General features: G+C 47.7%; 1 protein-coding gene across 5 annotated transcripts in view; it reads left to right on the plus strand.

Moving 5' to 3' along the window:
* Positions 1 to 15347, plus strand: part of ngfrb (nerve growth factor receptor b) — a 91584-nt gene that overhangs the window by 65538 nt on the left and 10699 nt on the right. For all 5 annotated transcript variants that reach the window (XM_051674516.1, XM_051674518.1, XM_051674517.1 and 2 more), the window contains one exon: positions 4087 to 4247. In XM_051674516.1, the coding sequence (XP_051530476.1) occupies positions 4087 to 4247 (161 nt within the window). The remainder of the gene's footprint in view (positions 1 to 4086; positions 4248 to 15347) is intronic.

Genomic DNA, 15347 nt, shown 5'->3' on the forward strand with positions numbered 1-15347 from the left:
CATGCCTGCTTCACGCCTGTCCAGGTGCAAAAGGCCAGATGTCCACCGCACAGTCTGTGCTGGACGCATCCATGGTTACCACCTTTCGCATGAAGACCTGGCCCAGCATGATGCCCTGCTGTTAAAAGTTTGGAGCTGTCCATGGTGCTAGAGCAGCCAGACAGCAGCAAGTTATGCCAATGCATATGTGCTGTGGTACATGATGTTTGAGCCAGCGAAGGAGAAGTATCATGTGTAAAGGATCTAATGGTGTGATGGCGGATGCTGCCGCCACGAAACCCAGAACTTTTTAAATGACATGAAGTGTTTTCCACAGATTGAACTGAGATGTGCACGCATGCTTACAGAGTCGAGTCGGACCCCCAAAAAGGAGATCTGTTGGCTGGGAGAAAGTGTTCTTTTTGCCCAGTTGACATTGAGGCCCAGGCTGTTCAAATGGCAGAGTAGTAAATTCCTGTGCTCGCACAACAGAGCCTCTGATTGGGCTATTAATAGCCAATCATCGAGGTAGTTCAAAATGCTCACGCTGCTCAGCTTCAATAGAGTGAGTGCTGCATCGATACACTTCGTGAACATGTGGGGAGCCAGGGATAAACCAAAAGGAAGGACCCTGATAAGCTGTTTCCTCGAACGTGAATCTCCAAAACAACCTGTGATAAGGTGCAATTTATACATAAAAGTATGCGTCCCTTAGATCTATTGACGCAAACTTGCCTGAGGGCGGATGTGCGATAATATCTGTTTCTGAGATATCATTTTGAATGCAGACTTTGCGAGTGCATGATTCAAGTGTCTCGGTCTAAAATGGGCTGAAGCCTGCCGTCTTCTTCGGAACAAGAAAATAGCATCTGTAGAACTCTTGCGGGCGTCGTAGTTAGGAAAAATCTCTATTGCTTTTTTTGCAAGGAGATTATAAATTTCTGCGCGCAACACTGGCGCATCCAGTGATGGGACTGTAGATGACAGAACGCCATTGAAGCGAGGTGGCTGGCGTGTGAACTGGATCATATAGTCGCGTTAGATCATTATTAGACCAGAGCATGGAGTAAGAGAAGCATGAAGAGGAGAAGAGCCCTTCTTCAAGAATGCGTGTGGATCTCGTGCAGGTACAACAAGTGCTTTTCTCTTTTTGTGAGAACATTCTCTATTTGAACAGAACACACAGAAACAACCTTTTGTGTAGCATTCCGGTCCCGACGAACTCCGGCAGGGAGGGGGAGTGAAATAGCATGTGAATGTGTGTGCGTCTCATGCAGGTGCAACAAACGCTTTTCTTTATTTGAACACAACACACAGAAACAGCATTTTGTGTAACATCCCAGTCCCGATGAACTCCGGCAGGGAGAGGGAGTGAAACATCGTGTGTCTTGTTTGGGCCACGGTTTGCGTGGCTTCACCGATGGCTTGGGGAGATCCTCCCCGAATTCTTCCAGCTCAACCTTGCTGGCCCACCGTGCCTCCTCGTGTGGTTCCTCGGGAGTCACAGAGGAGGCAGGTTTGGGGGGCAGGGGTGTGGGGGGGGGGGCACGGGAGAAGGAATCTGTCTCCATGAGAGCCAACTCAGCGTGGCTGCGGCCCAGGCAGCGGATGCAGCTCTCATGCCCGTCTGATGGCAGGATGTGTCTCTCGCAGAGTGAACACTTGTGGAACGACGTCTTTACAAAGACGCATTACACACAAGCGGCTCTTTATGAAATATACTGTATCTATTTTAGATATAATGATAAAAGGATACAAATGTCTCCACCGTAACACTGCAGGGGAGCAGGTCAGTCGTCTCACTGCAGGCGCTGCATTGTCAAAGCTCGTGTCTGTAGGCGAAGAACCTGTCCACTGATGGAGTGTCTCTCGAAGGCGAAGTAAGGAAGAGAGGGCTTATCAAGACGAGAGATGAAGTCACTGTCTTGAAGAAAGAAAATTCTGAACCAATGGTGATTTCGCACCTGCTTACAGAGGCCAACTGCACCTAAAGGGGCAGGGCTCAAACGCCATAGCCAATTAGAAATTGGTGTTATTGTATAAGGGCTTCAACTAGTTCATTGAAGAGGGACGCAATGTCGCGTGAACCGTAATCGAAAGGGAACAAAGTGCGACAAGTGCAATCTGATTCACAAGCACATGACTGTAATGCTGGCTTCATAATAGTGATAACAAGGACCCAAGTGCAGTGCAGACATTTATTCACAAAGTACTAATATAAAGATTCCCATGGCAAGATACACATGACAAGGGCAGAGACTCACCTAAAAGATCCAGGTTACATGGACAACAACTGACAAAGAGTATGGCAGACCTAAAGATAATAAATACTCAAAATGGCTAATAAGGTAAAAAAAAAAATATACAGGTGAACACAGAGAAGGGACCAGAAAATCAGGAAGAAGGAACTGGACACATAACAAAACAGAATAAAAGTCACAAAAAAAAAAGAACTGAAGATACAAAAACCATAACAATAACTCTTTTGAACTGGTTCTTTTAATTAATATTTCAAAAGAACTTACTGATCTGAAGTTATAATTACTGTAAGAAATAAAGAAATAGCTGTGTGATTCAAGGAGGGTTTAAACAGCGGTGAAACACTTTCTTATGTGTAACATTTACAGGAACAGACAGAGGGCACTCTCACACTGTTAAGAGTGTAAAGGTGGATATGACATCATTAACAAACTTTCCCTTTGGAAGCTAAATAAAGAGAAGCCTTTTTTTAAAAATGATTTATTTATTAACACATCACATGATGCATGAAAAACAGACAGGATTATAGAGAAAAAAGTACAACTATATACAAAGGGTATTAAAAGAGTCTTAGATAAGACACTAATTTAAAAGCCACAGAAATAGAAGTATCCACATACGGTCAGAAAAATAATTCGTTGTGTACACTTTGTGGGGGTTTGAAGTAAGTTTGGAGCAGCAGAAACAGTTAACCTTGTGTAAATTGTCATGTAAACATTTAGCTTTATGCTAAGCTAAAAGGCTATTTCTAGGCCTTTTACATTCACCTGTTACCAGGCATGAATATATTTTTATATTACATCTAGAAAATCTATGTTAGATTATCTATTTTTATTTCTCTAGTAAGACCTTTGATATTAAGTTAAAGGTGAACTGCAAAAAATCTAATTTTCGATACAAAGTTTTGTGTCGCTTTCCTGTAAAAAAAAAAAAAAAAAAACGAAAAATCCTCAAAAGACGATTCCAAATAAAAACATTGTAATTTAGAGCATTTATTTGCAGAAAATGACGACTGATCAAAATAACAAAAAAGATGCTGTGTTTTCAGACCTCAAATGATGCAAGTAAACAAGTTCATATTCATTTATAAACAACACAGTACTAATATTTTAACTTTGGAATAGTTCAGAAATCAACATTTGGTGGAATAGTCTTTCACATTGCTGTTGGGTGATTTTATGCCACTCCTGGCTCAAAAATTCAAGCAGTAATTTAACAGACACTGGAATGAAATGGCTGCTATACATGTAGAGATGCTGATTTAAGAAACATTTGGAGTGGTCTCTTAATTTTTCCAGAGCTGTATCAATAACAGCTCATAAGAAAATACAGTTAATGATCAATGAAAAATCACATGTGCATACAAACAGCATGAAGAAATTATATAATAAATAAATAATATAAATTATTAATAATAATAATACTAAAAATAACAATACAAATAAATTAATCTGATGAAAGGTTTCTTTTATTTATGTATTTATTTATTTTTAAAAGCCATGTATCCAGTGTGCATATGGTTGCATATTATTTTGTGATTTTTGCTAACTTAACTTGACCTGCACTGTATGGTGATATTAACATAAAATCCGTCTCTTTAAAACATCTGCCATCTAACAGGTGAGAAGCCTTTTTATAGACACTAGTCAGACAGACAGCAACAGAAGTGAGAGAGCTGCTAAGCTAAAGTTATCTGCTAGGTCAAAGTTCATTTTCAGTGAGAGTTTGTGGCTGGACCACCTGTTTCTCTCAACAATGGCAATAAGGTGCAGTGGGACAGAAATGACACACTTTACATTTAAGATAGAAATGAGTAATGATTATGATGTTGGGTTTGATATCTTTCAGGTGGAACAGTTGTAAGCAGAATAAGCAAGGAGCCAATAACAGAGCGTGCAGTGCGAACCCCAGTCAGACCCCCTCTCCTGAGGGAGAGAAACTTCACAGTGACAGCGGCATCTCTGTTGATAGTCAGAGTCTACAGGATGGCCAAGGGCCTCCACATACAGGTACAAACACTATTTATAATATAGTAATAGGAGAGAGCGATCTGTTGGCATTCCCATTCATGTCAATAGCAACTGCAGCCCTTGAAATATGCCATTTGCATGCTGCCATCTTTGCTTCATAGGCTGCAATAACACTTTCACAAAAACATTTTTACTCACATCCCAAAATATTTTTTACTCACATCCAACACAGATCAGTTATTGTTACTCACGTGTAAACTAGGGTCATCACGATACCATCATCATATCTTACTATACTATACCAGCTGAAGTATCACGATACTAAGTAGTATCACAATACCACATGATAGTGTGTTAATTCTTAACACAGTTTGTCATAGCAAAGTTGGTTCTTAGAAACTAGCCATTCCACTTGTTGCTCCGGAAGTGGTGAAAATAACATATGGATGAACTGGTAGAAGGCTCAAATGGACTAACTTGTTACCTAATACATTCTTAGTTTAGTTGGAAAAAAAAATCTTTGCCCCATCAAAACAGCCAGTTCAAAGGGCAACGGCTTTAAACTTTTATTCCATTATTTCTGTGATTATTTGAATGATGGTAACAAAAATAAAGATATTGTAACGTTGAAAAGACTTTTGAGCAGCTGTTTCATTATTACAACTGCTTCAGCCCCTCTCTTCCGGTAAACAGCAGCGCAGATGCAGATTACACACACACTGGTTTGATCGCACTCTTCTCTATAGACATTTCACGGCAGATGAGTTTTCCCAGTCTCATCAGGCAAAACCCAAAATATTTCCAGATCTCGCTACGTGAATTGTAGTTTTTAAAAAGCTTCTCACTCTCCAAAGTTTTATTTAAATCCATATTATCCATGAGGAGACACAACTGCCAAATTAACACGCCAGGATTCAGACATGTTTGAAGCATGGGAAAACCACACATTGTAAATAAACATTACCATGTAAGGGCCAAATTCTAAACAGCATTTTGTGCTCTTAAAGCCACTGCGTGAAGGGTACGCCACTCGAAAAGACTACATTTTTTATGTTATTGCAGACATAGATCTTTGTAACAGGTTCTTTAACTCTCTCGTGAAATGAGGAAGTGAGAGCCAGAAGAATTTCCACCTTCTCTCGTTTTTATTGCACAAGTCGATTTTCAGTGTCACAGTAAATCTCATACACACACACACACACACACACACACACACACACACACACACACATGCTTCCCTTTATCACTCTGTCGCCTCTCACTGCAACACAGAACAGCTGTTATTAAAATTGCCCACAGGTGTAACTCCTTACCACTCTTATCTCCCGGACTCACTCTCCATTCACAAATTGACACTCGACCACGCCCCCACCTCCACATACCCCCATCGCCCGGGGAGCCATCCGGCCTGCCCCCTACTCCCCCCCCCCATTTCTAGAGAGGAAGTCTGCGACAGCCATCTACACCCCTGGTCTGTGGACCACCTCGAACTTAAACGACTGAAGAGCCAGATACCAACGGGTGATCTGCACGCTGGTATCCTTCATGCGATGGAGCCACTGGAGTGGGGCATGGTCCAAACAGAGGGTGAAAGCCCATTCCAGGAGGTAATACCGAAGGGTAAGGACCACCCACTTTCATTCCTTCTCAATGGTGCTGTACCTCAACTCTCTTGCTGAGAGTTTCCGGCTGATGTACAGCACCGGACGCTCCTCCCCCTTGACCACCTTGGACATCACGGCTCCCAACACCCTGTCCGACGCGTCGATCTGTAAAAATATCTCACCTCGTTTTTGGTCTTGGGTCTTAGGCAAGCCGCAGTCGCTGTGGTCTTATTAATTTGGAGACGCACCTGCCCATGTCCCAAGTGGAAGCCCAGATACCATACTTCCACCTGCCCAATTTCATACTTCTTTGGGATTACCTTGAGCCCCGCCCGCCACAGCGATCTTAGGACAGCCCTCAGGTGCTGCATGTGCTGCTGCCAATCATTACTGTAAATGATGATGTCATCCAGATAGGCAGTGGCATACACCGCGTGTGGGCGTAAGACTCTGTCCATGAGCCACTGAAACGTAGCTGGGGCCCCAGACAAACTGAACAGATGGGTCACAAATTGGTGTGAGCCAAACAAATTTTTTATGGGACATGGAGTCAAGGGGATCTGTCAATATCCCTTTGTCAAATCCAGTATCGAAAAAAAACAATCTGCACCTAACCATCGGATCAAATTTAGACACCGCATTGACTTTTCGAAAATCCACACAGAACCGAACCAACTCATCGGCCTTAGGTACTAGAACCACTGGGCTCGACCAGTCACTGTTGGATTCCTCTATTACTCCCATATTAAGCATGGACTTAAGTTCTTCCTGTACCACTTGTTTCTTGTGTTTGGGTAATCTATAGGTGTGGGTGCATACCACTACCCCTGGGGTCATCTCAATGTGGTGTTCTATGAGATTCGTGTGACCAGGCAGAGGCAAAAACACGTTGGAGTATTCCCTTTGTAATTTGGCCACCTCCATGATTTGGGACGGTGAGAGGTGGTCTCCACAAGGGACTGGGGTGACTTGATTTTGGTGTTTGATATTCAACTCAGGTCCAAGCTCCTCCCTCTCCGGTATCACTGTCGCCAAAGCCACGGGCACCTCCTCTCTCCAATATTTTAGGAGATAGAGGTGATACACCTGCAGTGCTTCGCCTATATCTGTTTGTTCGACCTCAGAGTCAATGTCCCCAACTCGCCGTGTGACCACAAAGGGCCCTTGCCACTTGGTGAGTAATTTGGAGCTCGATGTGCGTAGCAGTACAAGTGCTTTATCTCCCGGTGCAAACTCCTTCAGCCGAGTACCCCTATTATACAGTTGGGACTAGCATTCTTGAGCCTGTTTAAAAAGCATCCCAGGGTGATACCTCAAGAAGTTGGTTGAGAAAATGTCAAGAGTACATGTCTGCAAATTCTAGGCAAAGGGTGACTACTTTGAAGATGCTAAAATATAACACAGTTTTGATTTATTTTGGATTTTGTTTAGTCACAACATAATTCCCATAGTTCCATTTATGTTATTCCATAGTTTTGATGACTCTACTATTATTTTAAAATGTGAAGAAAAAAAATTAAATAAAGAATGAGTAAGTGTTTCAAAACTTTGACCGGTAGTGTATTTATTATTTGGTCCAAGTCATCAATTTCAAAAACATATTTTTATCTACAAAACTAATTTTAAACATTTAAGCATACACCTTCAGATCAAACTTCCAGCTCTGTTTTTGTATATTTATTTGTTTGATCTGTAAAGCACTTTGGGTTAGCTTCTGTTGTTTTTAAATGTGCTCTATAAATAAAGGTTGACTTGTCTTGACTTGACCAGTCTGTCTGTCTGTGGATGGTAGACACTGGTATGAATCGATTTAATCCCCAGTAATTCGTAAAGTTTGCGTAGAGACATGAAAGTAGTGCCTTGGTCAATGAGATCTCTTTCGGGATCCCCACTCGGGAGATGATTTTGAAGAGGGCCTCTGCAACACAGTGGACTGAGATGTTGCAAAGAGGCACTGCTTCTGGATATCGCATCGCGTAATCCACCAGAACTAACGCAAAACAATGTCCGCGTGCTGATGTTCTAATGGCCAGATGAGGTCCATAACAATTCTTTCGAAGGAAACCCCAATCAGCGGTAGAGGGTGCAATGGCACTTTTGGGTTGGCCGGTGGATTTACCAGTTGACATTCGGGCATGTTGCACACCACCTACTAACATCCCCACGAATGCCCGGCCAGTAGAAACGGACCATGAGACGGTTTAGTGTTTTCTCTTGCCATAAGTGGCCCGCCAGTGGATTATGATGAGCCACCTGTAATAACATTTCCCGACGGCTCTTTGGTACTAACAACTGGGTTGTATCTTCTTTTGAGTGTTCTGAATCACCCGATACAACCGGTCTTTATAATTATTATTTATTTATTTTTATTTTATTTTTTTTCTCCCAATTTGGAATGCCCAATTCCCAATGTGCTTTTAAGTCCTCCTGGTCGCGTAGTGATTCGCCTCAGTCCGGGTGGTGGAGGATGAATCCCAGTTGCCTCTGTGTCTGGGACCGTCAACCATCTTATCATGTGGTTTGTTGAGCGTGTTGCCACGGAGACATAGCGTGTGTGGAGGCAACCGCGGCAACCATGCTAAACTCACCACGTGCCCCACCAAGAACAAACCACATTATAGCGACCACGAGGAGGTTACTCCATGTGACTCTATCCTCCCTAGCAACAGGGCCAATTTGGTTACTTAGGAGACCCTAGCAAACTAGCGAACTCCATGGGTGATAGCCAGTGTATTTTACCACTGAGCTACCCAGGGTCCCCCGGTCTTTTATTATTGAAAAATACGGGTATGAGAAAGTAACCGCCGGCTGAAGTTGTTGCCCATCGATTACTCTCACTTGGTCGAAGGCGTGCTTAAGGGTTTCATCCTGTGTCTGCTCCAGAGGGAAATCCCCTAGGGGAATCCCTCTAAAGGGCGGGAGAGGCCTCCTCCTCTATTGCGTCATCCTGACGAGGAGCTGATGAGGACGACCCCGGCACCGCCTACCCAGCCAACGCGCTGCATACCCCATTACTCTGTTGCAGGGCCCATCCACACACATTCCCTTCAATAATGTTTGGAACGCCAGTCAATTGGTACTCAGAATTAGTGGATGGGTGAGGGGGGACTTACTGCAGCCTCAATACTATGCTTTCGTCCCAGGAATTGAATTGTGACAGACACTAAAGGGTATTCATGCACATCCCCATGTACACACCTCACCCTCCGTGCTGCATCCAAAGCCTTGTCTTGAACCAAGCATTGGTGTATAGAGGTTTGATTATATCCTGAATCCACCTAGGCTTGGTATGTACCCCCTTGAATACTCACTGGTATCCTGTACGTCCCTGCTCGATCGGGGGCAGCCTGCAGCTTATCAAGGACCTGAACCAATGCCTGTACCTCCATCGCCTGGCATTGGTCCTGAAAATGTCCGGGATCCCCACAGCACCAGCAGAATGGCCCAGGCTTTCCCCCCGCACCCCTGGCAGCGGAGTCACCAACCTTTGGGCAAGGTGACAGAGAGAGAGAGGAAGCCGGCGGGTTAGGGAAACCCCGAGAATGGGGCACCGGTTTGGTGGAATGCAGCCCAGTTTCTCGGGTGCAGTTACAGGAAAAGGGGAAGAGGAGGGAAAAGGATGAGAGGAGAGAGGAGAGAAAGCGAAAGAAGAGGGCTCGCCGGCCCCCGGGTACACAGCCAAATGGTCCTCAACCAGCTGGACTCACTCAGCCGTTCCTTTCGGTAACCGGCTGACGAACTGCTCCAGTACTACGAGGTCCATGACAGCTTCAGTTTCATGATCCTCTGCCAGCAGCCACCTCCGACAGGCATCACAGAGCTGTTGGGTGATGGCAAACGGGCAACCGCATTCACTGTACAGCAGCATACTGAAGCACTGCTGGGGGGTTACTCAGACTACTAATTTAATGTCTTTAACTGGCATGTGACATGGCGTAATTGTCAAGATCATAAGGCCCAATATAATTATATTTTACACTTATTCCCCATATTAAAAAATATATTGAAATAAATAAACTGATAAACATTGTCTATAATCATAAGATTGAAGTGGGCCTTGACAACAATACACTTTCAGAGTAATTAGAATTACAGCCTTAAAGCAAATTACAAAGAAAAATCAGAGTCCCCATGAATGCAAGGATGGAGTGAAGAGAAATAATATCAAGGAGGAAAATAAACATGGAGCAAAAGGAAATATATTAAATAGAGAGATCAAGATTAAGAACCTACAATTTGACACAGATGGGAACTGCTTAAAGAAGTAATTATATAATATTAAATGATGATGATTCTTTCTGTTTGACAGAAATGTAATAAGCAATGATACTGACCCACAAAGGCAAAACTCAAAATAGAGTTATGAATGAAACAGGTCTCATGATTTGTCCAGTGGCGGATGAGTTTGTCTCATTTGCTGAAATTCAGAGTAACCATTGTGTGAAAATGCAGTAACGTCATGGTTACTTGTGTAACCTCCATTCCCTGATGGAGGGAACGAGATGTTGTGTCGATGTAGAGACACTAGGGGTCACTCTTGGGAGCCCGAGACACCTCTGGTCTTTGATAAAAGGCCAATGAAAATTGGCGAGTGGTATTTGCATGCCACTCTCCCGGACATACGGGTATAAAAGGAGCTGGTATGCAACCACTCATTCAGGTTTTATGCTGAGGAGCCGATATAAGGTCCGGCCATTTCAGCGGGTAGTTCAGCATTGTGGCAGGAGGGACACAATGTCTCATTCCCTCCATCAGGGAACGGAGGTTACACAAGTAACCATGACATTCCCTATCTGTCACTCACTCGATGTTGTGTCGATGTAGTGACACTAGGGGTCCCTATACGAAACACCACAACTGGCTGAACTGTGTTATGTGAACTGGCGGTGTGTGGTGGGCAGACTGCTGTGTGCCTCATAGCCAGCGCACCAAGTCGACACGTAACCTCCCCCAACATAGTTATGAGTGTCGAATGGCCCTTTTTGGGGACAAGTCGACTACCCAAAGATAGAGACAGGCTTAACCCAGTCGTGACCTCTTTTCCCCTTCTCTTTTTCCACTCCCTAAAAAAGAAGGGGGATTATCCGACTGGGCCGCCAGGTCTAGTCGGGGGGTGTCCCTCCCAAGGGGAAGACACCGCGGAGACCACACCTCACCCAAAGAGAGGGTGGATATTTAAGTGGAAGAATATGTCACATGGTCTTTCCAACCATGTGGAGATCCTTCAAGGTAGATCTTGCCAAATGGGGGAGGAGTTACTACAAACATGAAGACTGGGGCAGAGGGGTTCTGCCCAAGGAAGACGCAGTTTTCCAGCAGGGAAACGAACTAGCAGAAGATATATATCGCATGGGGTTAGCCTTACAGGAACCGCCACATGCGGAGCACCTACCCCAGAACAGGGCTCTTAGTTAGCGCGTGTACTGGGCCGGCAGCGAGTCTCTCTAAAAACTCAGCTGCCACAGGGCTCGGAGGAAGTCAACCAGGGAACAAAGTTTGTGAACACTACTGGGAATTAATGGTGCACATCTTCAGCTCCAAGGGAGGTGGAAGGCGCTATGTGCAAGCGATACACCCGGCCAGCTATCCCGGGCTTATCTGCTTGTGTTGCGTGCCACTACCTGGGACGAAACCGGTTCCACCCGGAGGTTGTAGAACCTTGCACAGGTGTTGGGTGTTGCCCAGCCCGCTGCTCTGCAAATGTCTGTTAGAGAGGCACCCCTGGCCAGGGCCCAGGGAGCCGCTACACCCCTGGTAGAATGGGCTCGTAGCCCTACTAGGGGCGGCATGTCCTAGGCGACATATGCCATAGTTATGGCGTCAATGAGCCAGTGGGCGATCCTTTGCTTGGAGACAGCGCTTCCTTTTCGCTGTGCACCAAAGCAGACAAAGAGCTGCTCAGAGATTCTAAAGCTCTGCGTGCGATACAAATAGATGCGTAAAGCGCGCACCGGACACAGCGACGACATGGCTGGGTCTGCCTCCTCCTGGGGCAGCGCTTGCAGGTTCACCACCTGGTCCCTAAAGGGGTGGTGGGAACCTTGGGCACATAGCCCGGTCAGGGTCTCAGGATCACGTGAGAGTAACCTGGACTGAACTCCAGGCACGTTTTGCTGACAGAGAACGCTTGCAGGTCACCTACCCTCTTGATGGAAGTGAGTGCAGTCAGGAGGGCAGTCTTCAAGGAGAGTGCCTTAAGCTCGGTTGACTGCAAAGGCTCAAAGGGGGCTCTCTGTAGACCCTGAAGAACTACAGAGGTCCGATGAGGGAACGAGGCACGGTCTGGAGGGATTCAGCCTCCTGGCGCCTCTTAGGAACCTGATGATCAGGTCGTGCTTCCTTAAGGACTTACCGTCGACTGCGTCGTGGTTTGCTGCTATGGCGGCAATGTACACCTTCAAGGTGGAAGGGGACAGCCTCCCTTCCAACCTCTCTTGCAGGAAGGAAAGCACTGATCCGACTGCGCATCTCTGGGGGTCTTCTTGACGGGAAGAACACCACTTAGCGAACAGACACCACTTAAAGGCATACAGGCGCCTCGTAGAGGGGGCCCTAGCCTGAGTGATCGTGTCTACCACCGCAGGTCTTCTGCGTCCCGTCCAGGGGCCAGACATGGAGATTCCAGAGGTATGGGCGTGGGTGCCAGATGGTGCCCCGTCCCTGAGAAAGAAGGTCCTTCCTCAGGGGAATTCACCAGGGGGGAGCTATCGCGAGGAGCGTGAGGTCCAAGCACCACATCTGGGTGCTACCAGGATGACCTGCTCCTCATCCTCCCTGACCTTGCACAGGGTCTGTGCAAGCAGGCTCACTGGGGGAAACACATATTTGCATATGCCAGGGAGCCAGCTGTGTGCCAGCGCATCTATGCCGAGGGGGGCCTCGGTCTGGGCGTACCAGAGTGGGCAGTGGGGAGGATTCTTTGGAGGCGAACAGGTGCACCTGTGCCTGTCGAATTGACTCCAAATCAGCTGGACCACCTGAGGGTGGAGTCTCTACTCTCCCCTGAGGGTAACCTGTCGTGACAGCGTGTCCGCTGTAGTGTTGAGGTTGCCCGGGATGTGAGTGACTTGCAGCGACTTGAAGTGCTGCTGACTCCAGAGGAGGAGACGGCGGGTGAGTTGTGACATACAACGAGAGCGCAAACTGCCTTGGCGGTTGACATATGCTACTGTTGTCGTGTTGTCTGTCTGAACTAACACGTGCTTGCCCTGGATCAACGGCCAAAACCTCCACAGGGTGAGCAGAATTGCCAACAACTCGAGGCAGTTGATGTGCCAAAGCAGTCGCGGACCCGTCCAGAGGCCGGCGGCTGCGTGCCTGTTGCAAACAACGCCCCAGCCTGTTTTGGAGGCGTCTGTCGTGACCACGATGTGCCTGGAGACCAGTTCTAGAGGAACACCCTCCCGTAGAAATGAGAGGTCGGTCCAAGGGCTGAAAAGACGGTGACAGACCGACGTGATGACCACGCGACCTGTCCCGTGGCTCCATGCCCATCTCGGGACTCGAGTCTGGAGCCAGTGCTGAAGCGGCCTCATATGCATCAACCCGAGCGGGGTGGCCACCGCCGAGGATGCCATATGCTCCAGGAGCCTCTGAAAAAGTTTCAGTGGAACCGCTATTTTCTGTTTGAATGCCAGCACCGACTGGGCGCGCTCGATCGTAAGGCGCGCCGCCAAGGAGACTGAGTCCAACTCCAAACCGAGAAAAGAGATGCTCTGAACCGGGAGGAGCTTGCTCTTTTCCTAGTTGACCCGAAGCCCTAGTCGGCTGAGGTGTGAGAGCACCAGGTCCCTGTGTGCGCACAACATGTCTCGAGAACGAGCTAGGATTAGCCAGTCGTCAAGATAGTTGAGATCGCGAATGCCCACCTCCCTTAACGGGGCAAGAGCAGCCTCTGTGACCTTCGTAAAGGCGCGAGGAGACAGGGACAGGCCGGAAGGGAGGACTTTGTACTGATACGCCTGACTCTCGGATGCAAACCGCAGGAAGGGTCTGTGTCGAGGAAGGATCGAGACGTGGAAGTACGCATCCTTCAGGTCTACCGCCGCGAACCAATCTTGATGCCAGACGCTCGTCAGAATGCGTTTTTGCGTCAGTATCTTGAACGGGAGTCTGTGTAAAGCCTAGTTCAGAACTCACAGGTCCAAGATTGGCCGCAACCCACCGCCTTTTTTCGGTACGATGAAATATGGGTTGAAAAACCCCTTCTTCATCTCGGCTGGAGGGACAGGTTCTATCGCACCCTTCCGTAGGAGGGTAGCGATCTCCACGCAAGGTAGCAGCGTTTTCGTCCTTCACTGAGGTGAAGTGGACACTGCTGAACCAGGGTGGACGCCCGTCGAAGCGAATCGCGCAGCTGAGTCGGACGGTCCGGACCAGCCCTTGCGACGGACTGGAAAGCGCAAGGCATGCGTCCAAGTTCTGCGCAAGGGGGACCAAAGGCAGGTGGGGCCTCGCGGTGGGGTGGAGCTCGAGGTGCCACACCACGTCGTGGCTGTGCTGAGTCTAAGGACATCAAAACACTTACCTGGCTCCTTGTGACAACCCCCGGAACAGCCTGGAATGGGGGAGGAAGAGGCCTGTCCTTGTGACCCGTGGAGACTGTCACATCGGGGGCGGATTTGTGCCACAGCTGGGTGCTCAGGGGCGGGAGACTGCCGCTGGAGTGCCAAACCTGCCAAATAGTGGTGGACGGTGGTCGTGATGATGGCCGTGCACACCGGATACGTGACCCAGGGAACAAGGAAACCGCTCTTGCTGAGCTCTTGAGTACTGCAGCCATTTGGGAATGCAGCAAAATTAAATGCAAAAGGTAACAAAAAGATGGAGATCTGCTTACCAGCTCCAGAGCAGTGGGTTTCATTGTCCCTGGGTCGCCCGTCTCAAGGGCGCTTTGAAGCCTTTCACAGATTCTGGGCGGCTGTGAGATGGGTGGCGTCTGCTTCCTGCGGTGGGCTCTACGCCGGGGCCGGGCCAAAGGGGCGGGCTGCGGCGGAGCCAGTGCAGTCACCACAGGGGGACGCCCTTGGCGATGAGTAGACGGGGTGCGGAATCTTGAACGCGCCGGGGCAGGATATGCCGTCTAGCATCATCTACTGCTCTACCATCGAAAACTGCTGGGCAAAGTCCTCGATGGTGTCACCGAATAGGCCCGCCTGGGAAATGGGGCAGCAAGGAATCGTGTCTTGTCGGCCTCACCCATCTCGACCAGGTTGAGCCAAAGGTGGTGCTCCTGGACCACTTGTGTGGCCATCGTCTGCCCGAGAGACTGCGCCGTGACCTCCGTCGCTCCGTCGCTTCCTGCATCAATCCCGGGGTGGAACTACCCTCGTGCAGTTCCTTTAGTGCCTTGGCAGACTTGCAGGAGAGCCATGGCGCCCCCAGTGCTAGCCGCGCTGGCCTCATACCCGTGGGTAAAAGGACCGAGGTGGGAGCCTCTGGGTTGGCTTGCTTTCTTATGAAGGCGAGCCGCGACCGCAACGTTGCCATGGACATATTCTCGCAATGAGAACATGACCATCCACGAACGCTGTCT

Source organism: Myxocyprinus asiaticus, chromosome 36 (assembly GCF_019703515.2).
Source record: "Myxocyprinus asiaticus isolate MX2 ecotype Aquarium Trade chromosome 36, UBuf_Myxa_2, whole genome shotgun sequence".
In the NCBI taxonomy this organism is placed as follows: Eukaryota; Metazoa; Chordata; class Actinopteri; order Cypriniformes; family Catostomidae; genus Myxocyprinus; species Myxocyprinus asiaticus.